Source organism: Nomascus leucogenys, chromosome 8, assembly GCF_006542625.1.
Source record: "Nomascus leucogenys isolate Asia chromosome 8, Asia_NLE_v1, whole genome shotgun sequence".
Classification (NCBI taxonomy): Eukaryota; Metazoa; Chordata; class Mammalia; order Primates; family Hylobatidae; genus Nomascus; species Nomascus leucogenys.
The window spans coordinates 4,104,851-4,127,392 of NC_044388.1; the positions used below are offsets into that span (position 1 = coordinate 4,104,851).

General features: G+C 50.0%; 1 protein-coding gene across 4 annotated transcripts in view; it reads left to right on the forward strand.

The window, feature by feature from the left end:
* VDR (vitamin D receptor) overlaps nucleotides 1-22,542 on the forward strand; it is a 62,992-nt gene that overhangs the window by 33,343 nt on the left and 7,107 nt on the right. For all 4 annotated transcript variants that reach the window (XM_030816677.1, XM_003252233.4, XM_012508606.2 and 1 more), the window contains 4 exons: nucleotides 5,688-5,818; nucleotides 13,193-13,377; nucleotides 13,633-13,753; nucleotides 15,084-15,255. In XM_030816677.1, coding sequence (XP_030672537.1) covers nucleotides 5,688-5,818; nucleotides 13,193-13,377; nucleotides 13,633-13,753; nucleotides 15,084-15,255 — 609 coding nt within the window. The remainder of the gene's footprint in view (nucleotides 1-5,687; nucleotides 5,819-13,192; nucleotides 13,378-13,632; nucleotides 13,754-15,083; nucleotides 15,256-22,542) is intronic.

Here is a 22,542-nt window from a genome sequence, read left to right on the forward strand (position 1 = left end):
GGATAAATACCTGGAAGTGGCTTTACTGCGTTAAAATGTCTGTGTATTTAACATGCTTCACATTGCCAATTGCCCTCCAAAAAAAAAAAAAAAAAAAAAAAAGTCTGTGCTCTTTTCTGCAGTGCTAACCATCCTTTAATGTTTTTTTAAACCCACCTGAGGAGAACCCCCTGATGCTGCCTCTCACATACATGTAGGCCCCTACATCATTTGATGTGGGTCTTTTTATTCCTTTAGATTTACTGGGGTATAATTGACAGATAGACATGGTCTATATTTCAGGTGCACAACTCGATGTTCTGCTGTACATATACATTGTGAAATGATCACCGTAATCAAACTCGTAAGCATTCCCAGCACCTCACAAAGCTCTTTCAGATCAGGAGCTCTCACTAGTTCCTGTACCCTGAGCAGGTGCCACAATCTCTGTGACACTCAGTGCAGTGGAGATGGAGCCCAGAGGGGATAGTTGACCCTACGCCTGGGTTATGCGACGTGCGTCTCTGCTGGCAGAGGCCACCTACTGGAGAAAGGCCCAACTGTCCCAGGCCTGAGGCCCTGGCCCCAGGCTCTTGATGCTTTTGTGAGGTTTTTGTCTCTTTCTGTTTTGATAAACTGGTCTCTGGCATGAGAATCGGTCAATGTCCTCTCTCACCCCTGGCTTTCTAGAAACTGCATCTATATTTAGCTTGGTTGCCCCACCCCTACCCCCCTTCCTGAGCTGGGGTATAAATGCCAACCAACCAGAGGATGACAGGGTCCAGGCTCAGAGAGCAGCTGAGGCAATGGGCTCTCATGGAAACCTGAGGCTCTTGTTTCTCAAAACCAAACCAGCTCACAGGCAATTAGTATTGGGAGGAAGGCAGGGTAGGGTGTGGACCTTCAGGACAAAGCACAGAGCCAGGGCTGGGCAGTCTGGCTGCCCTGACTCCTCGTGGGCAGAGAGTAAATGACAGCCACACATGTGGAAGTGCCCTTGGAAGGCAGGAGAACAGGGAAGAACAGGACCTCTGAGCCAAGAGGATCTGTGGCCCAGCAAACAGACATGTTGGGCCAGACACACCTGAAAGGCCAGCTCTGGGATCTGAGTTCCAGGGAGCCTCTGGGTCCGGCAGTTGGAGCTGGCGAGCAAGCTTTCTGTACCCTCAACACTGACCCCACGCTCCACAGCGTAATGGTGTTCTCTTCCGTTTCAGTGTTCTCGGGCTTCAGATGACAACTCTTAAGCAGAAGCAAGGGCACCAAACTTTTTTTTTTTTTTACCCCCAGTACTTTCTCTTTTATTTTTTATTTCTAGAGACAGGATCTCACTTTGTCACCCGCACTGAAGTGCAGTGGCGCAATCTTGGTTCACTGTAGCCTTGACCTTACTGGCTCAAACGATCCTTCCACCTTAGCCTCCAAGTAGCTGAGACCACAGGCGCATGCCACCATGCCTGGCTAATTTTTTTTTATCTTTTGTAGATACAGGGTTTCACCATGTTGGCCAGGTTGGTCTCGAACTCCTGAGCCTAAGCTATCTGCCTACCTCAGCCTCCCAAAGTGCTGGGCTTACACGCCACTGCCGCCAGTCCCAGTACTTTCTCTTACTTCAGCTCTGCACTATTTTCTCTTCCTATTCCTTTTTTTTTTTTTTTTTTGAGATGGAGTCTCGCTCTGTCGCCCAGGCTGGAGTGCAGTGGCACGATCTCAGCTCACTGCAAGCTCCGCCTCCCAGGTTCACGCCATTCTCCTGCCTCAGCCTCCCGAGTAGCTGGGACTACAGGCGCCCGCCAACACGCCCAGCTAATTTTTTGCATTTTTAGTAGAGACGGGGTTTCACCGTGTTAGCCACGATGGTCTCGATCTCCTGACCTCTCGATCCGCCTGTCTCGGCCTCCCAAAGTGCTGGGATTACAGGTGTGAGCCACTGCACCCGGCCTTCTCGTCCTATTCCTAGCCTCATTCCTGTTGTCAGGCAAAGTGGGGCTGAGTGGCAATCTCCAACCCTCCTGTGTATAGATATCTGAGATGGAGCTTCATATTTAAAGTGACATGAGAAAGATGAGAGAAAGATGGCGAAGCAGTGGACTCTCTTTTCAGGCAACCCTGCAGCTGGGGGGACTGACCCCAAGTGAGGGTCAAAGGCAGGCTCCCTGGAGCCTGGGGAAGGACAGACGGGGCCTCTGATAGGCCCTGGGGCCTCAAGAAGCTCTCAGCCCCCGGCCCGGTCTGGTGAGAGGCTTTGGCTCACATCACTGTAGGTGGTGGCTGGGCTAGGCTGACGATGTGCTGTCTTCTTGGTGCCCATGGCCTTGCAGGCTTAACAGGAAGAGCTCTGAGCCAGACAAGACAGCCAGTGGGAGGACAGAGCAGCCCCTCAGTGACCAGAGCGAAATGCTCGGTTGTTGGAAAAAAAAAAAAAGGAAATGAGAGTTTCTTCTGAAATAGAAAATTCTGGTCCTTGAGTAAGTTTAGACGATTACGGGCATTCTGAGGCCTGAGCATTTGTGGTGAGGGATGAAGCCTCAAGAACCACAAGGGTGGTGGGAGGGACACCAATCTCATGTCCTGGAATATACAGCAGTGCCCTGTGGGGATGATTGTATCTCGTTTCTGGGGAACCCTAACAGTTCCCAAGGTGCTTCCGTATTCTCTTGTCCCTCCAGAAAAGCGGCAGTAAACAAATAGAAGTGAAAGGCAAAAGGCTTTTTGTTTCCACGAAGATGGAAAAAAGCCTGGCATATAACCTCTCTCTTGTTAGCTACTGCAGGGTCAGGACTGGGCCTGAGGCAGGCTAGACTTGGAGCTAAGGAGCCCCTGATAGTCTGGTGCTGCTCCACCTCCTGACAACCCTGGCTCTGCGGTAGGCCCCTTGGGTGATGAGGGTTGTCACAGCAGGGTACCAGAGCCAAGGTCCAAAACTAATAGCAGCTGCTTCCTTGACTGTTGGGTCATTCTTGGCCTTGAGCCACCTGGGGCTGTTTGGGGCGTCAACTTCACTGAGCACTTTCAGTTTCTGGGGTTGAAAACAATCCAGGAAGCTAAAGGCTAAGCCTTAGGTCCCTAAGACTTCCAGACCTAGGAGCCTGCACTTCTTGCTGAATATCCTCACCCGTAAGTTTCTTAACCTCAGTGGTCCCACGTATAAAGGGAGGGAGTTACACTGACGGTCTCTTGGGCCCTCTATGGATCTAAGAATCTGGGCCTGCCTGGGACTGCCAGCAGAGCCCTACTCTGGTCTCTTCTCTATCCCAGGGCCCGAGTCGGTGTGGTCCCCAGCTGTCCATTTGCTAGAGCAAGCTTGTCAATTGATGAGTGCGATTGCCCTCAACCCTGTTTATGTTCTAGTGAATGTGAACAGTGAGTCATGTTTTACCAAGAATCCTAACTAATGCCTGGCCCTGAGCAGATGATGTCAGTGGCTCATCTCCAGGAAGGAAATGGTTGGGGCTGGGCTTTGGCTTGGGAGGCCCGGGCATCTTCCCACCCAGCAGTTCCTTGCAAGAAGCTGCTGCTCATGCAGACAGTGATTCCGCCACCATCTTGCCCCAACTATGCCGGAAAAGTGGGGCCTACTCCTGCTGGGGCTGGGAGGAGGATCGGACTCTCAGGACATGGATGATGCAAAGCCTCTAGGGAGTGCCTCAGGGAGGTGTCCTTTGTGCAGCCTCCCAAAGTCCACGTGCTGTGGCTGGCAGTGGCAGAGAATGTTTGAATTAGGAAAATGAGCCCTTAAACTCGCACACTTGTGCACACACACACACAACTTACATAGGCTACAAGGCTGCCACTTTTCTTTTTTTGTTTTTTTTTTTTTTTTTTTTTTTTTGAGACAGAGTCTCATTCTGTTGCCTAGGCTGGAGTGCAGTGGCACAATCTCAGCTCACCACAACCTCCACCTCCCGGGTTCAAGTGATTCTCCTGCCTCAGCCTCCCGAGTAGCGGGGACTATAGGCATGTGCCACCGTGCTTGGCTAATTTTTGTATTTTTAGTAGAGACGGGGTTTCACTATGTTGGTCAGGCTGGTCTCGAACTCCTGACCTCGTGATCCACCCGCCTCGGCCTCCCAAAGTGCTGGGATTACAGGCCTGAGCCACCACGCCCAGCCTCAAGGGTGCCGCCTTTCTAGCTAAGAACACTTCAGTAGTTTTCTGGTGTTGTTTTGTTTTGTTTTTTGAGACACGGTCTTGCTCTGTTGCCCAGGCTGGAGTGCAGTGGCATGATCTCGGCCTACTGCAACCTCCACCTCCTGGGTTCAAGTGACTCTCCTGCCTCAGCCCCCAGTTCCCAAGTAGCTGGGACTACAGGCATGCACTATCATGGCCAACTAATTTTTGTATTTTTAGTAGAGACGGGGTTTTGGCATGTTGGCCAGGCTGGTCTCAAACTCCTGACCTCAGATGATCTGCCCACCTCGGCCTCTCAAAGTGCTAGGATTACAGGCATGAGCCACCGTGCCCAGCTCTAGTTTTCTGTTCCTACAGAGCTCCTGCTTCCTCTTCCTTTCAAAAAACCCAAGGCTAGGCCTCAGGATTTCCACCTGCTTGTCTGGCCCCTTCTCTTTCTGGGCAGGTTCTCGGATGTCTAGAGCTACGGTCTGGGCCTTTTATCCCTTGCGTGTACACATCTATCCCCGGAACAGGAGCTATTCCCGTCACAGCTCTCTAGACTCTAGAAGACTTCATGCTGAGACTAGCATCCTTACTTCTCATAGCGGCTCATTAAATGTTATTATGCTGGCTACTCTGGAGATTTCAATATTTAAAAAGGTTTTTTCTAGGGAAATATACTTGCATTATTTCCTGTGTAATTTTTTAAAATGGGAAGGGGAACAGAGTACTGTAAAAGTAAGTATAAGAGTCAGGGCGTGGCCAGGAGCGATGGCTCACGCCTGTAATCCCAGCACTTTGGGAGGCCAAGGCAGGTGGATCATGAGGTCAGGAGATTGAGACCATCCTGGCTAACATGGTGAAACCCCATTTCTACTAAAAATACAAAAAAAAATTAGCCGGGCGTGGTGGCGGGTGCCTGTAGTCCCAGCTACTGTGGAGGCTGAGGCAGGAGAATGGTGTGAACCTGGGAGGCAGAGCTTGCAGTGAGCCGAGTGAGCCACTGCACTCCAGCCTGGGTGACAGAGCGAAACTCCATCTCAAAAAAAAAAAAAAAAGGGTTGGGGTGCAGTGGCTCACACCTGTAATCCCAGCACTGTGGGAGGCCTAGGAGAGGGGATTGCTTCAGCCCAGCAGTTTCAGACTAGCCTGGGCAGCATAGTGAGACCCCATCTTTACAAAAAATCTAAAAATTAGCCAGGCGTGGTGGTATGCACCTGTATTCCCAGCTACACTGGAGGCTGAAGCAGGAGGGTTACTTGAACCCAGGAGGTCCAGCCTGCAGTGAGCCGAGATCATGCCACTGCACTCCAGCCTGGGCTACAAAGCAACACCCTGTCCCCCCCAAAAAAAACAAAAATTAAAAGAAAAAAGGTAAGTACAAGCCATGATGGGAGCTGGGCAGGCAATGAAAGGAGAAGTAGGAATCGTTTGGTGCCCAGCCTAGAGGTGAGAGTGACTGGCAGCTGGGGTGGGCCCCATGTCCTCTGTTGGAGAAATGGAGACCAGGGGGCCCAGAAGACAGGTCTCCGTGGTCACAGGGTGAGGAGCCAGAAGTTCAGTGACCCAGGGCAGGGTGTGTGCTCTCTCGGCAGGCGAAGCATGAAGCGGAAGGCACTATTCACCTGCCCCTTCAACGGGGACTGCCATATCACCAAGGACAACCGGCGCCACTGCCAGGCCTGCCGGCTCAAACGCTGTGTGGACATCGGCATGATGAAGGAGTGTGAGTGTCCAGGGGCTGGGCGGGGTTTGGGCCTGAACTGGAGTCAGGGAAAGGCCTTGGCCACTCCCCTGCAAGTTTGGGCAGAGGGTCTGCCTGCCTTTCTTCTGTAGCTGCCAGCATCTGGGGCCAGGGCCTCAGTGGGACCAGCAGCTGGTGACAGGGTCAGATGCACTCAGCGGCCCGGTGCACCTCTCGAGGATCTGTGTTTTGGTGTCAGAGGCCCTGGAAGGGTCCCTCCAGAGTGGGGCCTGAGAAGAAGGAGAAACAGGACACTGCCTTGAAGAGTCCCTTCTACTCCTGGGTCAGGGTCTTCCTCCAGGACGCCATTCTTTTTTCACAGCTCCCTGTTACCTGGACCTAGAGGGAAGAATGAGGTTCAAGGACCCCCAGCTTCTATGGGCTTGGGGAGAGAGGGCTGCTGTGGGTTGGGAAGGGCAGGAGTGATGGGGAGAATTAGTATTCAGAGCGTAGTTGGCATCCACGTTCTGTCACGCCCCAGCCTCCCACCCTCTCTAATGCCTTGAGCAGATCTGAGGGCTTGTACCAGGGAGAGACCAGGAGGAAAGAGTCTGCCAGGGGAAGCACTGGGTTCTAGGGCAACCCTCTGAATCCAGATGGAGAAAGAGGAGTGATTCTATAGAACTTCCTTCCTACTCTGGGGTTGGAGAAGACCAACATGGCATGTTTACATGGATATTTTGACCCATCACTGAAAACAACACTTGAACTTTGCATCGGATCTCTAAGACAGTTATTTGGTAACTAGAGTAGCCATTGAATTCAGCAGATGCTGGGAGGGGCCAGCCAGGCCCTCTCTGGGCTGGAGCAAGGCCAGCTGGGCATGGGTGCTCTCTGCACACTCATTCCTTGTTCTCCTTCTCTTGCTCACTCCTGTCTGCCGTCTGCATCCAGACCCCCACCCATCCCTAGGACAGAACCCAGGCCCTCCTAGCTGTGGGTCTGAGGAGTCGGAGTCGGGGTGGGGATGTTGCTCAGATGCAGACCCTCCTGGCTATGGGACCGTTTGGGGTGGTGGGGGATGGGGAGAAGTCAGGTAACAGGAATATGTGTCAGGGACAGAGGAAAAGTCACAGAACAGGGCTTAGAGGATAGCAAATTTCTCCCTTAATGGGAAAAACAATTCTCTGTTGTTGGGACACAGAGGCAGAGCTGAGGCCCTGACCCTGGGCCTCCTCTTCGGGCCTTGACCTAGGCTTCTCTTCTGTGGGTCACGACTCTTCCCTCCTGATCTGGCGGCTCCCCAGCCAACACTGGCAGCCCTGAAAGGTGTTTCCAGGGCTGTGGTTTCTCCGCAGCACCACAGGGTGCAGGCCTGGGCACGCTGATCACTCCCACCCTAGTCCCGGCCACGCCCTGGCTCCTGTTTTTATCCTGGAGAGAATAAGAAGTGGAGGCTGGAGGCCCGGGTGCCTTAAGGGGCTTCACACACATTCTCAGTGGGCCCTGCTCAGGGTGAGGCGTTAGGGTAGGCACCAACAAGGTGTGCTCGGCACAGTCCCAACTCGGCAGAGAAGAAAGCCTTTCTAAAGCTCCAGCTAACCAAGACTGGCACGAGGTTCCACTGCTGCGCTTCATAAGGCACTGCCACAGGAGATCCCCTCAGGGCCAAGCTCACTGATGCCCAAGAGGCCCCTCTCCTACCTCGGGAGGGAGAGGATGTCCTACTGACTTAGAATAGAGAGAACATCTGAGACTCAGAAAGGTAAAGACCTCAGGACTGGGGTCAGAAAGCAAGTTGGTGGCCAAGCTGGGACTAGAATCAGACTTCATGTCCCCTCCTACCTGCCTCCTGGTCCCCATAAACAGCGCTGCATCCATGGTGAAGAGCAGCACCAGCCTGGGGTAAATCGGGGAGCCCTGCCAGAAGCACCCTACCACATGGTGGGAAACCAGCAGCCCAGAAGCGATGCCCACCCCATCCCTAAATCAGCGCTATGCCTCATCCACCCCCATCCCAGCCTAATTCTCTCCTGTGGAGTCCTGTGTCCCCATCCCGCTGTATGCCCAAGGCAGCTTCCCGGCACGCCACCCTCCTCATCCCAGTGCAGGGAGCAGTACTCAGTTCTAGATGGGCTGGTAGAGCGGGGATCCAGTTAAAATAGAAACGTCCTGTTGCTTTTTACTTTCCCGAAGGGAAGATCGTCCAGGAAGAGACATTCCCAGCCTCAGGTTAGTCCAGCTTCAGGAGGCCTCACCAGTGTGAAGTCCCCCGGCCTCGGAACCCTGGGAGAGCTGCTCATTTCTTATCTGGGCTGGGTTTTGTCCCCAAGGCATAGCATCCCAGAGACAATTGAGTGTCTCAATATTTGTAAAACCACAGGAAGGAAGCTAAAAGCCCAGGCTGCTGCTGGCCAGGCAGGGAGGTGGGCCTTCCATAGAAGAGGCACCGGAAGGGAAAGGATGAGGACAGAAACCCTGTGTATTGACCAACTACTGTGTGTCAGATAGCATGTCAGGCACATGCATTTTCTTCTGAAATTCTCACAACACTCCCTACATATGTAAATACTTTTATTTTTTCAATAGCTGAGGAATCTCAGAGGAATTAAAATATCATGGCTCTGAGCTAATAAGATGATGGTATCAGCATTCATTCTAATCTAGGTCTGTCTGCTTCCAAAGGTCAGGCTTGTGGGCCACACCCGAGGCAGCCTCTCGTGGCCCCAGTGGGTGGAGCTCACTCCATCGTGCATTTCCAGGCACTTTCACATGCTCTAAGAGATAGACTGAAGAGAGCTTGGTCCCACCAAAGACTCATTTTCTCTCTTTTCCATTCTTAGTTGACTTTATACCCTGGGAACCCGAGAAATTTTATAACTGAGTTCTTGCTTTTTGCTTATACTATACCTGTCCTGCACAGAACCACACATTGTGGTAACTTGCTTGGTGTTTTTACAGATGTAGGTCTTTTCTCCCTGGTGTTAGCAAAGTACCTGGCACATAGTAGGTGCTCAATAAATGTGTGGATCAAGGAATATTAGCTCCTCACTATGCTTCTTTCTCTCTGTATATCTTCCACATTTCTATAGATCAGTAAGATTCTCCCAAACCCGATCACGTCTGTGCCATTCATTTGGAAAGATTTTATGTCCTCTTCCTGTGGTAGTTCTTAGCCCATCCTTGGCATCTTGAAATGTTTTCAAATTGTTTATGTTGCAGATCTTGGCTTTGTTAGGGAGAGAACATGTCTTGCATGGGAATTACTTGTGCAAAGTTAATTTCACACTCAGCAAGGAGCTTAAAAGGAAGTCAAAAAAAGCTTCTGAGCAGCCATGTAGGTTTTACAAAGTCCACATGCCAAAACTCATGCACTTTAGACGCCTAATCACCAGCCCAACACTCTTTCAGAACCTGTTTACTCATTCTAGGTCAATGGCTTCATATATCATATAGTGTCTTCCTATATGATAGTAATGACATTTTAGGTTCAATCCATTGAAAAAATGATAAGAAATTTCCCATGAAATTAACAAGCTCTTTAAACAAATTATTTCATAAATCACAGTGCATTTGCATATGTGAAAGACTTCAGACTTATTCAGTCCTCAAGCAATGTTGCCTTGCAGAAGGCTCACGGATTGGGCCTGTTTGAAACTGGTAGATCTCAGCATTTCTTCCTCTATTACCTCCACAGAAGATGGTGGTTGCTATTTGATGCAAGTGACTGGGAGCAATCATGTTATAGGGTTAAACTTGAACTTTCTTTGTCTCTTTAAAGTGGGCAATTTACAAGCTTTGTGACTTAATTTTATTTTCACACTCTTCAGATGGATTGGAACACAATGCATGTCAAAACTCCATGGCTGAAAGCCAAGGTCCACTTACAATCAGATGTAATCAGACACAGCAGAGGCTAGTGGTTATGACTTTCCACTCCGGAACCCGACTGCCCAGGTCTAAATACCGGTTTCACCACTGTTAGCTGTGTGACTTTGAGAAAGGTAGAAAGCCTCTCTGGGCCTCAGCTCCCTCATCTGCTAAATGGGAATAACAATAGCACCTGCCTTAAAGGGTTGTCATGAGGGCTAAATATATGAGTTAATATACAGAAGGCTCTTAGAATAGTGCCTCATAGATAGAAAAACTCTTTATGTACTATCCAGTATTACGAATATTTTCTTTTTATTACATCAAACTTGATCACCAGAACTTCTAGCTCCCAGGAGATCAGAAGTAAGTCTTAAGGGGTAGAAAGGCACACTTCCAGAGGCAGACACCAATAAGAAGACAACGCATAGCTTAACAGAGAGGTGGACACTGGAAGCAAGAAAAGCAGCCCAAGAACTCCAAAGCCCAGCACGCCGAGCCATGCAATGCGGGGCAGACAGCCTCCGACAACTCTGAGGCTGTAACCTTGTCCTGCAATGTTCAGTAATTATTCAGAATGATACCTCTGAATCATCAGGGAAAGGTTATATGACGTTAAAAGTGTTCCGTTACAAGGTTTTCTGTCTCAAAAATCTTTCCATAACAATTGTTTCAATAAAAGAGGTCAGCTTTCTCAGCTCTCTGGTGTGCCAGGTGCCATTCACTACATTGCATGAGACAAGCAGCACTAGAGTACTCATTAGCCTTTCCTGAACCAGGAAAATGATTTGCACACAGTTGGTGTAATCTATGTGGATGCATTTGATGTTTGGTGTCAGACTATTGAGCAGGCACCACGGCCAGGTAGCCCCTCCGGTCTAGCCTTCATGGGGGAAATACAAGAATTGTAAGACAAAGGCCGGGCATGGTAGCTCACGCCTGTAATCCCAGCACTTTGGGAGGCCGAGGCGGGCAGATCACCTGAGGTCAGGAGTTTGAGACCAGCCTGGCCAACATGGTGAAACCCCATCTGTATTAAAAATACAAAAAAATTGGCCAGGCATGGTGGCGTGTGCCTATAAGCCCAGGTACTCTGTAGCCTGAGGCAGGAGAATCGCTTAGAACCCGGGAGGTGGAGGTTGCAGTGAGCCGAGATGGTACCACTGCACTCCAGCCTGGGTAATAGAGCAAGACTCTGTGAAAGAAAGGAAGAAAGAATGGAAAGAAAGAAAGAAAGGAAAGAAGAAAGAAAGAAAGAAAGAAAGAAAGAAAGAAAGAAAGAAAGAAAGAAGAAAGAAAGAAGAAAGAAAGAAAGAAAGAAAGAAAGAAAGAAAGAAAGAAAGAAAGAAAGAAAGAAAGGAGGGAGGGAGGGAGGGAGGGAGGGAGGGAGGGAGGGAAAGGAAAGGAGAGAAAAGAAAGAATCGTAAGACATGGACCCTGCCCTTAAGTAACTTGTAATCTAGAGAAAGAGACCTTGAACTTCTTGGGCTCCCTCCATAGGTAATGAATTGAAACCTGTGCTAACCATGAGTCTTACAGAGCAGAAGATAATTGGGTGTCAATGTGTGTGTGAAAGACTAAATATGTAGCAGGCATAGGAAATGAGGCTCAGCAGAAAAAAGCAAGGCTCAGTGCAGATCAGGGCAATCAAGAAATGCTTCATGGAAAAAGATGGCTATGATGTAGGCACTGAAGAACTGGTAGAACTCATACAGGTTTGGGGGAGAGGAGACCCAGCTGGACAGGCACCCAGCACAACTGGAAATGCAGGGGCAAGCATGAGCAGGTCATGTTCCCAGGCCAGCAGCAATGCCAGCGTGCCCAGAACAGAGGCTGTGTCCAGAAGCACTAAGACATGAAGTCTGAAAGTTAGGAAGAAGCCAACTTTAGTTTGGACGTGGTCAGCAGTAGGGGCCGGGAAAAGTATCTGGGCAGGAGAATGGCATCACAGAATCACTGGAAAGTTAGCAAAGTCCAGTCAGGCTGAACTACGTGCCTGTAGACACCATGGTGTGGCTGGCAGAAACAGGCCTCCCTAACTCCGGTCCCCAGGTGAGCAGGAAAGACAAGACACCTAATCTTGGGCTCCCCAAGTGAGGGCTTACCCCCATTGCCTTCCCTGGATGCTCCCTGCCCCTTCCTCTCCCACCCTGCCTGACCTGGTAGGGTCTGTGCAGACACCCACTGTGGGAGGAGAGTTGGCAGCTGTCTGGGCAGGTGAGTCAGTCACCTGGGTGTGGTCTACTCCCAGGCTCCCTGTGGAGGGAAGCGCCATCTCTTGCAGTAGCGCTCACTTTCCTGCCATGCCTGTGGCATTGGCTGTCCGCTCCCACCCAGCATAGGCTCTTCCTCACCCCACACCAATTTCTCTCGTCCTCCCCCTACCTGAGGGCCTGGGCCAATGGACCTTTCTCGAAGCCTGGAACTCACCCACACTGGGCTTCTGGTTCCTTTCTCTGCTCTTGTGAAACTCCCCAGTTCTGTGGGCAGATGCCCTGGCAGCAGCAGCACCGAGCAAGTAGCTACAGGCCGAGGGCCCCGGTGCCCACTCCTGCCGTCAGCGCTCAGCAAGCCACAGCCAAGAGGTCTGTTTGCCCAGCCGCCGTGCCAGGCACCTTTGCTCCCAGCATCCTCTCCACCCCCACAGCTGCCCCAGCACAGGGAGGCAGGCAGAAGCCTGCAGGTGGTGGTGGGGCTCTGTATGGCCCCACACCCTGATTAGTGGCTGGAGAGAACTTCTAAGATTAGAGCTGCAAGGCCTCACCCTTTGGGGCCTTCAAGAGGACTTGAAAACTTCCATGGACAGAAATGTCAAGGCCGTACAGGCTGGAGGAGGGGTGGTGGGGCAGAGAACCAAAGAGGCCTAGTCTTTCTATATTCCACAGTCCCATGTCTGGAAACCTGGATGTGGAGACAGCCACATAGAGGAGTCCTCTCCACATCTCACTTCTGGGGCCGTGAGAACTCTGGCGTCCTCTCTCCGCCCTGATGTCTTCTTCAGGATCATGGAACATCAGGGTAGGGGAGAGAAGAGAACTAACGTTTAGTGAGCATCTGCTCTGGGCCACGCATGCATCCTGTTCTCAAATCAGTTCATCCTTTGAGGCAGGTGTTATTACTTCCCCCACCTGCATGTTGAACACACACAGACACATGCACACACTTTATGGAGGAAGGTATAAGAAAGGAACCTTGGAAGAACTTATGTGGTCCAAATCTCTCATTTTACAAACAAAAGAACAAAAGCCCAGAGAGTTTGCCCAAGGTCCCACAACTTGTTCTTGAGAACCCCGACTCCCTAAAGCCCAGACCATCCCGCCTCTCAAATCCTCTTTTTCTTCTTCTTGCGTGTGCCTTCCTTTTCACCATAGCAAACCCAATTTTTCTTCACACAGTGGAGTGGGAGTCTCCATGGTAGGAGGACCCCCGAGGGAGCCCCAAGTGTTAAAGCCCCTCCTATCTTGGACCTTTACCCCCAACCGCAGGAGGAAGGTTTCCTGGAGGAGCTGCTGGCCGGCCCTCCTGACTCCCCTTCCCACCCCACAGTCATCCTGACAGATGAGGAAGTGCAGAGGAAGCGGGAGATGATCCTGAAGCGGAAGGAGGAGGAGGCCTTGAAGGACAGTCTGCGGCCCAAGCTGTCTGAGGAGCAGCAGCGCCTCATTGCCATACTGCTGGACGCCCACCATAAGACCTACGACCCCACCTACTCCGACTTCTGCCAGTTCCGGGTATGTCTGTCTGCTGGGAGGATGAGCCAGTCCAGAGAAGAAGCACTAGTGGAGCCAGGGCCCAGGGAGTAGGGACAGAGGGCAGGGAACGTCCTGAACAGAACTAAGGTAGGGACGGAGGCTGCTCTGCCCCCTGGCACTGGGAGGTTTCACCCTCCCGTAGACCTTCCTCAAAGCCATTTCTATCAGAGATCAGGGCCAAGGTAGGAAGGCAACCCCAAAATGTGAGTCTGAGACCCCATCTTTCCCTTCCAGCCTCCAGTTCGTGTGAATGATGGTGGAGGGAGCCATCCTTCCAGGCCCAACTCCAGACACACTCCCAGCTTCTCCGGGGACTCCTCCTCCTCCTGCTCAGATCACTGTATCACCTCCCCAGGTAAGCAGGACTTCAGTCCCCCATAGAGTAAGGGAGCGGGGGCGAGGAGTCCACCACACCTGCCCTGGGGCTGCTGGATGGAAGGAGGTGGAAGGCTCCCTAATGGAAACTTACATAAACCCTGTGCGCCATGCAGTGTCCTCACAACAGCCCCTCTGTTACAGAAGGGGGTGACTTGCCCAAGGGTCCACACTGGGGAAAAGGCCAAGCTGGGATTCCAGCTGTGCAGCATCGGCCTCCCGGGCCCATGCTCTTTCCTCTAAGCCAGGCTTCAGCCCATGGCCCCCTCCGTGGAGGTGACCTGCTTCCTTTAAGTGATATTTTAATCCTGGGCCCTTCAGAAGGTGAAATTTGGAGTGGGAAGGAGAACGTGTTGGTCCCATTGAGGTCCACCTTCCACCTGAGCTCTGGGGACCACTCTGGCCCTGGAGGACCTGTCCCCTCCAGCTCAGCTGAGAGTCTGGGAGGCATCATGCTTTCCTTCCTTCCTTTTTTTTTAAAAAAAAAAAACAACAAAAAAAATATGCATATTCAGAAAAGAAATTGTGCTGTATACAATCTGATGACTTGCTTTTTTTTATATTGCATTGTTTTTCCATACCAGTTAGTACGCATCCAGAATATAATTTTTAAAGGCTGCATAGTATTCTGGAATACAATAATGTACCTAATCCCCTACCATTGGATATCTGGATTATTTCTCAGCGTTTTAATAAGATAACAGTATACTTGTAGCTAAATATTTACACTTATCTGAAATTTTCCCTTACAATGAATTCCAGGAAGTGGGATTACTGGTCAAAGAGTACACACAATTATTTGACTAATGTCAAATAGCTTTCTAGAGTACCTTCAGTAATGTGCGTCTCCTTTAGCACCCCAGCCCTTATAGGCATTGCATAATTTCCTGCATGTTTATAAATACTGGCATCAACATTTAAACATTTTTGTTTCTGGTTTGTAGGTGAAAAGTATAGATGTTCTACACTGCAGTTCTTTGATCATTAGCAAGGTTGAACATTTTTTTCCATGGCTTGATGGGTCCCAAATTCTTTTCTGATTGAGATCCGTAGGAACAGCACACGGTCTGCTTGAGGAAGTCTCATTGCTCTGAGTGTCTCTGGCTCTTTGATTTTACTGCCTTATGCTGCTGAAAGAGGCAGAGAGAGTCCCAGAGGGAAGCCTGGGGCTGAAGGTGACCTGTGGAGTCACTGTGGGATTCCCAGCTGGCTCTGCTGCCAGGGCACACCAGGTCTTTGCAGGGGCTGGCAGGAGGGGGCCTGGTCCAAGTATCCTTAAATAGCTCCTTCTCTTCCCTCATCTCCCTCAGACATGATGGACTCGTCCAGCTTCTCCAATCTGGATCTGAGTGAAGAAGATTCAGATGACCCTTCTGTGACCCTAGAGCTGTCCCAGCTCTCCATGCTGCCCCACCTGGCTGACCTGGTCAGTTACAGCATCCAAAAGGTCATTGGCTTTGCTAAGATGATCCCAGGATTCAGGTAAGAAACTTCTGCAATCTCTGGGGAACAGAGTCAGTCCTAGACTGAGCTACAAGAAAGGTTGGAGATCACTCATCCACCACTTCTTCTTTTTATTTTTTATTTTTTTAAACAGAGTCTCGCTGTGTCACCCAGGCTGGAGTGCAGTGGCGCGATCTCGGCTCACTGCAACCTCCACCTCCTAGGTTCAAGGGATTCTCCTGCCTCAACCTCCCAAGTAGCTGGGATTACAGGCACCAGCCACCACGCCCGGCTTATTTATTTATTTATTTTATTTATTTTATTTTTTATTTTTTTCCAGACAGAGTCTCGCTCTGTCACCCAGGCTGGAGTGCAGTGGTGCGATCTCGGCTCACTGCAACCTCCACCTCCTGGGTTCAAGTGATTCTCCTGCCTCAGCCTCCTAAGTAGCTGGGATTACAGGTGCGCACCACCACGCCCAGCTAATTTTTGTATTTTTAGTAGAGACAGGGTTTCACCATGTTGGCCAGGCTGTTCTCGGTCACCTGACCTCGTGATCCAACCGCCTTGGTCTCCCAAAGTGCTGGGATTATAGGCGTGAGCCATCGCGCCCTGCCCTAATTTTTGTATTTTCAGTAGAGATGGAGTTTCGCCATGTTGGCCAGGCTGGTCTCAAACTCCTGACCTCAAGTGATCCACCCAACTCAGCCTCCCAAAGTGCTGGGATTACAGGCGTGAGCCATGGCAGCCAGCCTCCATTGCTTCTTTAAAATAGAGATTCAGGCCCTACCCTAGACCTGAGAAATCAGAATCTCTGGCATAGGCCCAGAAATCTGTATTTAGAAAGTGCATCCTGTCCTGCGTTACTCTGCAAGCCAGCACTGGAGAGCTAGTCCATCCCTGCACTTTCTGGATGATGGTGTGGAAACCCAGAGAGGTCCAATGGCCAGCCAGGATCGCTTCCAGGCGTTGGAGCCAGCATGTCAAAGCCAAGCCTAGAACTCCCAGCTCACTTCTGTGTTCACTCCAGCTGGCTTGACTGGAATCCTCATATTATCTCTTTAAATTCAACGATATGATTCCTCCACACCCCAATTCTGAGAGCAGAATGAAGTGATACAGAGGAGAAGGGCTTGGCCCTGTAGACTTGTGAAACAGTCTAGGAATCCTGGAGAGAGATAGGTTTCCTGGCATATATGACCCTGGCATCCTTCACCAAAAGATACATTTAAAGACCATTTCCTGGCTGGGCACAGTGGCACATGCCTATAATCCCAACACTTTGACAGGCTGAGGTAGGAGGATTGCTTCAGCCCAGGAGTTCCAGACCAGCCTGAGCAACATGGTGAGACCTCTTCTCTACAAAAAAAAAAAATTATAAATTAGCCAGGCGTGGTAGCACATGCCTGTAGTCCCACCTACTAGGGAGGCTAAGGCAGGAGGATCACTTGAGCCCAGGAGGTCAAGGCTGCAGTGATCCATGATTGTGCCACTGCACTCCAGCCTGGGCAACAGAGCAAGACCCTGTCTCAAAAAAGAAAAATATGAAGACCATTTCCTAACCATACTGATACATTTTTGCCAAAATAGATAAGTATAAGGAGTTCTACTGGAGAAGGGATCCTCCTTTATCAATTCATTCATATAAATTTCATTCATTTATTCCTATGTTTTATTGTTTTAACACTAATAGCGTATATAATACTTATATTTAAATACTCATGCAGTGTTAATATTCCTTTTTTTTTCTTTTTTGAGATGGAGTTTCGCTCTTTTCACCCAGGCTGGAGGGCAATGGCACGATCTCGGCTCACTGCAACCTCTGCCTTCCGAGTTCAAGCAATTCTCCTGCCTCAGCCTCCCAAGTGGCTGGAACTACAGGAGCATACCACCATGCCTGGCTAATTTTTTTAATTTTTTTTTGAGACAGAGTTTCCCTCTCATTGTCCAGGCCAGAGTACAATGACACGATCTCAACTTACTGCAACCTCTGCCTCCTGGGTTCAAGCAATTCTCCTGCCTCAGCCTCCTGAGTAGCTGAAATTACAGGCACGCACCACCACGCCTGGCTAGTTTTGTATTTTTAGTAGTAGAGATGGGGTTTCACCATCTTGGCCAGGCTGGTCTTGAACTCCTGACCTCAGGTGATCTGCCGGCCTCAGCTTCCCAAAGTGCTGGGATTACAGGCGTGAACCACCACGCCCGGCCAATATTTTTTTTTTTTTTTTTGAGACAGAGTCTCGCTGTGTTGCCCAGGCTGGAGTGCAGTGGCGCAATCTCGGCTCACTGCAAGCTCCGCCTTCTGGGTTCATGCCATTCTTCTGCCTCAGCCTCCTGAGTAGCTGGGACGACAGGCGCCCGCCACTACGCCAGGCTAATTTTTTTGTATTTTTAGTAGAGACAGGGTTTCACCATGTTAGCCAGGATGGTCTCGATCTCCTGACCTCATGATCCGCCCGTCTTGGCCTCCCAAAGTGCTGAGATTACAGGCGTGAGCCACCGCCGGCCAATATTCTTAAAACAATACAGTATTGACACATGTAATAGATGTGTTGGGAGATGGCTATATTTATGTATATTTGTATCTTCATTCTTCCCCAAAGTTCATTTGGTATATTGCCATAAAATACATAAACAATATGGTTGAGAAAGAGAAGTAAATCAATCTCAAGCAATGTTATTGTCATTTCAAGTAGCAGCAATAGCTGTATTTCTGGCAGAAGGGGCAAAATGCTTCCTAGATACTAATGCTCAGATTCAGTGCTGGAATACGGGGAGCTGGAAAATAGTTAACATTGCCGGCTCTGGATGGAAACAGATTATGAGTTGCCATATATCGGTGTATGGCCCTCTTAGCTGTGTAGAAAAGCCATGAGTTATTGCCTAAATTACTGCCTTGCCAGTAAAATGATGGTCATTCACAGAGCTAAACCCAGAGCTTTCCAGTTTGTTTCTGCCCTGAGAAAACTGGCTCTGTGTTATTTTATGCCTCTCACCAACCCAAATACCAGAAATTTTTCGATGCTCTTCTCCTGGAATTAATGTGAAAATGGTGAAGAAGAGAAAACTGGCAGACAATGCTGAGACACTCCTACTGCACTGCACATTTTGGTTGTAGTGATAGGAGCGAGGGCCCCTCTGGCAGGCAGGCAGGCAGGAGCAAGCGACAGATCTCGTGTGAGCCCAGCATTGCACTGAGCCCGGGGTTTACCCTCAGAGCCTTTCCTTGGAACTGACAACACATTCCGTAGAGCACAAGTCCCAGCTCCCTCCTCCACGCTTCACGTTACTGTTTGCAAACTCCACATATTCCAAAGTCTTGTTTTGTGTAAACGGCTAGGGAAAAAACACGGAAGCACTCGGCTTCCATCCTCACGTCAGGCAGCAGTCCTCGTCTACACAGGCTTCATCTTTCCCTGCTCTAGTGCAGAGTAGGACAGAGGGCCCCCACGGCCCTTTCCAGATACAGTGATTCCAGGTTCAGTGATTCCAGTGGTGGCTGAGATTGCACACACGGGAAAGCTGTCCTAAAAAGAAAGTTACTCATTAAATCAGATTACTCCAGTGCTGCCCCCTTCACTAAGGAACCCCAGCCTCCAATTTCTCCCATGCTCAAGGCCCCTATCCCTTGTCCTCCCACATGTATCCTGACACAAATAGCACTACTCTCAGTTTCTCTTCCCGAGGTTAAGTTGAAGTCTGCCCTCTTCCTTTCATCATGTTCCCCTCTGTCCCCTAGTCTGTCCTTGCAACTCATGGCTAAAGTGAGGTACATATGGGCAGGTACAGGAGCTGCCCAGCCACTGAGGCAAAATGGGTGAAACTGATCCTGAACATGCTAGGGTTGGCCTCTCTGACTTCAGTGTGACTTGAGAAGTCCCAGAGCAGAAGGTATGCCAATGAAAATGGAGCAGGCCTTGCCAAGAGAGCTTGCAGGGACACTGGTATGGACACTCTGTGACTGGACAGAGGTGATGCTGAGCCTGGACTGGAGCCCAAACCTAGGCTCCAACTGGGCCCAGGGTGGGCCAGCCCAGTAGCTCTCTTGTTCTGCTGCTTTCCACACTTAGGGGTTCTATTGTTCCAAGACATAGAAGAACAGTGGCTGTGTCCCTGGTGGCTTTGATCTTGCTGCCTGCAGGCAGGGGCGGAGGGTGTGGGGAAGGCAGGATGAGACTTCTGTGTGGGTGTGCGGGGGCACAGGATGAGTCTCCAGTGTGGGCATGAGACCAACGTGGGGTGGGGCTGGATGGGCTGTTCTGGGTGTGAACTGTGCTACAGCGTGGCCTTGGCCCGCTCTCTCCTCCCACCTCTCCTCCCTTAGCCTCTCAGTCTCACCCCACCAATCTCCCTCCCTGCTGGCACTGCAAATGAAACGCATGGAGGAGGTGGTGTCAGCAGCAGCATCTAAATGGCCAAGAGCAGCCTTAGATCCGAGGACTTAGGACCCCCAGGCTTCACTGACAAGTAAAGTACATGAGAGACCAGGCCACATAAGCTGCAGCCCTGCCCTCTTCTGCTAAATGCCTTCACCTTCATTGCCATTTCCATACCTAGGGAAGAGCCCTGGGGGTTATCATGCTTCCTTCGTGCTGTGGCCTTTCTCCACATTCATTTCTTCATCCATCCAACAAATAGCTTTCTTACATAAACTGTGAGGGACAAAAGTTGTTGAGAAGACAGTCCCTGGCATCCAGGGATTTGGTGTCTGATGAAAGAGATAGACATGTAAACAATTGCTGCAAGGAGATAAGAGCCCTGCTACAAGCCTGCCGGAGGTACCGTGGGAATGTGGGAGGGGAGGGGCCAGGCTCTGCCTGTTGCGGTGGGAAAGATGAAACAGCAACACATTCCAGGCACATCTGGGGTGCCCAGAAGCGGCTGCAGGCGTGAAGACAGAGGAGGGTGTAAATGTCACACAGGTGAGGGAGGGGGAACGGAGCTGTGCTGATGCCTATCATCGTGGAACAAGCTCTCTTATGGCTTCCCCTGTAACTCCGCCTCTACTCGCACCCCGCCACCATCCCTGGTCCTGGCTGTGAGCTGTATTTAGAAAGGCCCTGTATTTCCAGGCTGTGGGCAGTCATTTGGGGTCGTTTTGGGTTTGTGTTCCTAGCAGCAGGATGTGTGGATCACAAAAGCAGTGACCCCACTGAAGTCTCTCTGGCCCGCATCCATGGAAGGTGTGTTCACTGCTGGCCATCTGTTTGAGTGGGGCACTGAACAAAAGGCTATGTATAAAGATATTCCTCCCAGAATTACCTATGATAGCAAAAATTGGAAGCAATCAAAATGTTCAAAAATAGATAAATGGAAGACTGGCTCAATAACTTAGAGTATACTGTTACGATGTAACATCATGCGACCCTCTAAGAACTGGGCTAAATAATTTTGAGTGATATAGGAAGTAGGATAAAGAATTAGTATAAGCTCCAGTATGTTAAATATATACTCCCTCTCTCTATGTGTATTTGTGGGTATATATATATCTGCATAGAAAAAAGACAGGAAGGTGCCAAGCATGGTGGCTCACACCTATAATCCCAGAACTTTGGGACACCTAGGGTGGGCAGAACTCACTTGAGGTCAGGAGTTCAAGAGCAGCCTGGCCAACATGGCGAAACCCCATCTCTACTAAAAATACAAAAATTAGCCGGGTGTGGTGGCACATGCCTGTAGTCCCAACTCCTCCGCAGGCTGAGACAGGAGAATTGCTTGAACCCAGGAGGGAGAGGTTGCAGTGAGCCAAGATTGCGCCACTGCACTCCAGCCTGGGTGACAGAGCAAGACTCTGTCTCAAAAAAAAATTAAATAAATAAGAAAAAAAGATAGGAAGAAAATACCCCAAAATGTGAAGTGTGGTTATGAGCAAATTTAATTTGTTTTTACATTTTTATGTATTTTCCAAAGATTTGATAATGAGTATGTTTTACTTGTATAATGAGTCAAAACAAAAATGGGGATGGTGTTCATTTTTGTTTTTTAAATGTGGATTGAGCATCTAGAGAAAAGTGACAAGGATGGTGAGATGTTTAGATATTGTGTCTTTAGACTATCTGAAGGAGGACATGGTAGTTTTCCTTTTTAAAAACCTCCATTAGCTATGGTTCAAAGGAAGTCCCATGGCTAGTGGAGAAGTCTGGTTCTGGGTTTATTGAGTACAAAACTGTAAACCACAAATGAGTGTACCATCACGTAGGTTGTAGCTCAATAGAAGAGGTCATTAATCTCGGCGCTAACAACCCCATGGCTGGGCCGGGCGCATTGGCTCACGCCTGTAATCCCAGCACTTTGGGAGGCGAGGCGGGTGGATCACAAGGTCAGGAGATCGAGACCATCTGGCTAAAACGGTGAAACCCGTCTCTACTAAAATATAAAAAAAATTAGCCGGGGTGGGGGCGGCTATAGTCCAGCTACCGGGAGGCTGAGGCAGGAGAATGGCGTGAACCGGGAGGCAGAGCTTGCAGTGAGCCGAGATTGCGCACTGCACTCCACCTGGGCGACAGAGCGAGACTCCGTCTCAAAAAAAAAAAAAAAAAACAACCCCATGGCTGTGTCCAGAGGCCCTAAGCTCCCTGACCCTAGGAGAGTCCTGCAAAGGTTATATAGGAGCCATCTCTAAGAGTTCCTAAGAGGGGCGCTCCAACTCTAGCACTTTGTGAGTTTTTTCAATACAGATCCTTTGCTGGCCATCCTGATCATGCAAGGCTTCTCATTCCCCACCATCTATCACCCATTGATACAACACTCTCATCAGTTAATATCAGCTTCCCGTCTTTATATATAAACATGCAGCCATCGAGGGGATGACAGCCTATCTACAGGATATCCAGGAGGAAGTAGACAGTCAGGAAGAGAAAGGGAGTAAAAGCCAGAAGCAAGATGATTTGTGAGCCCTGCCTTTTCCTCGCCATTGTTCAGACAAGCCCATTCGTGATTCAGAATAGTGGAACTAATCGCTGGCCTCTCAAATCATCAGCGCATCTCTATTGATCCTCTTGTGCTGAGGGCTCAATGGTCAGTGTGTGGGCAACAGTAAGGTGTTAAGAAGAGGTGCCGGCCCCCAAGTAACTTACAAACAAGAGTAGAAAACAAGTGGCCGGGCGCAGTGGCTCACGCCGTAATCCCAGCTCCTTGGGAGGCTGAGGTGGGCAGATCATCTGAGGTCAGGAGTTCGAGACCAGCCTGGCCAACATGGCGAAACCCCGTCTCTACTAAAAATACAAAAATTAGCTGGGTGTGGTGGCGGGTGCCTATAATCTCAGCTACTCAGGAGGCTGAGGTAGGAGAATTGCTTGAACCTGGGAGGTGGAGGTTGCAGTGAGC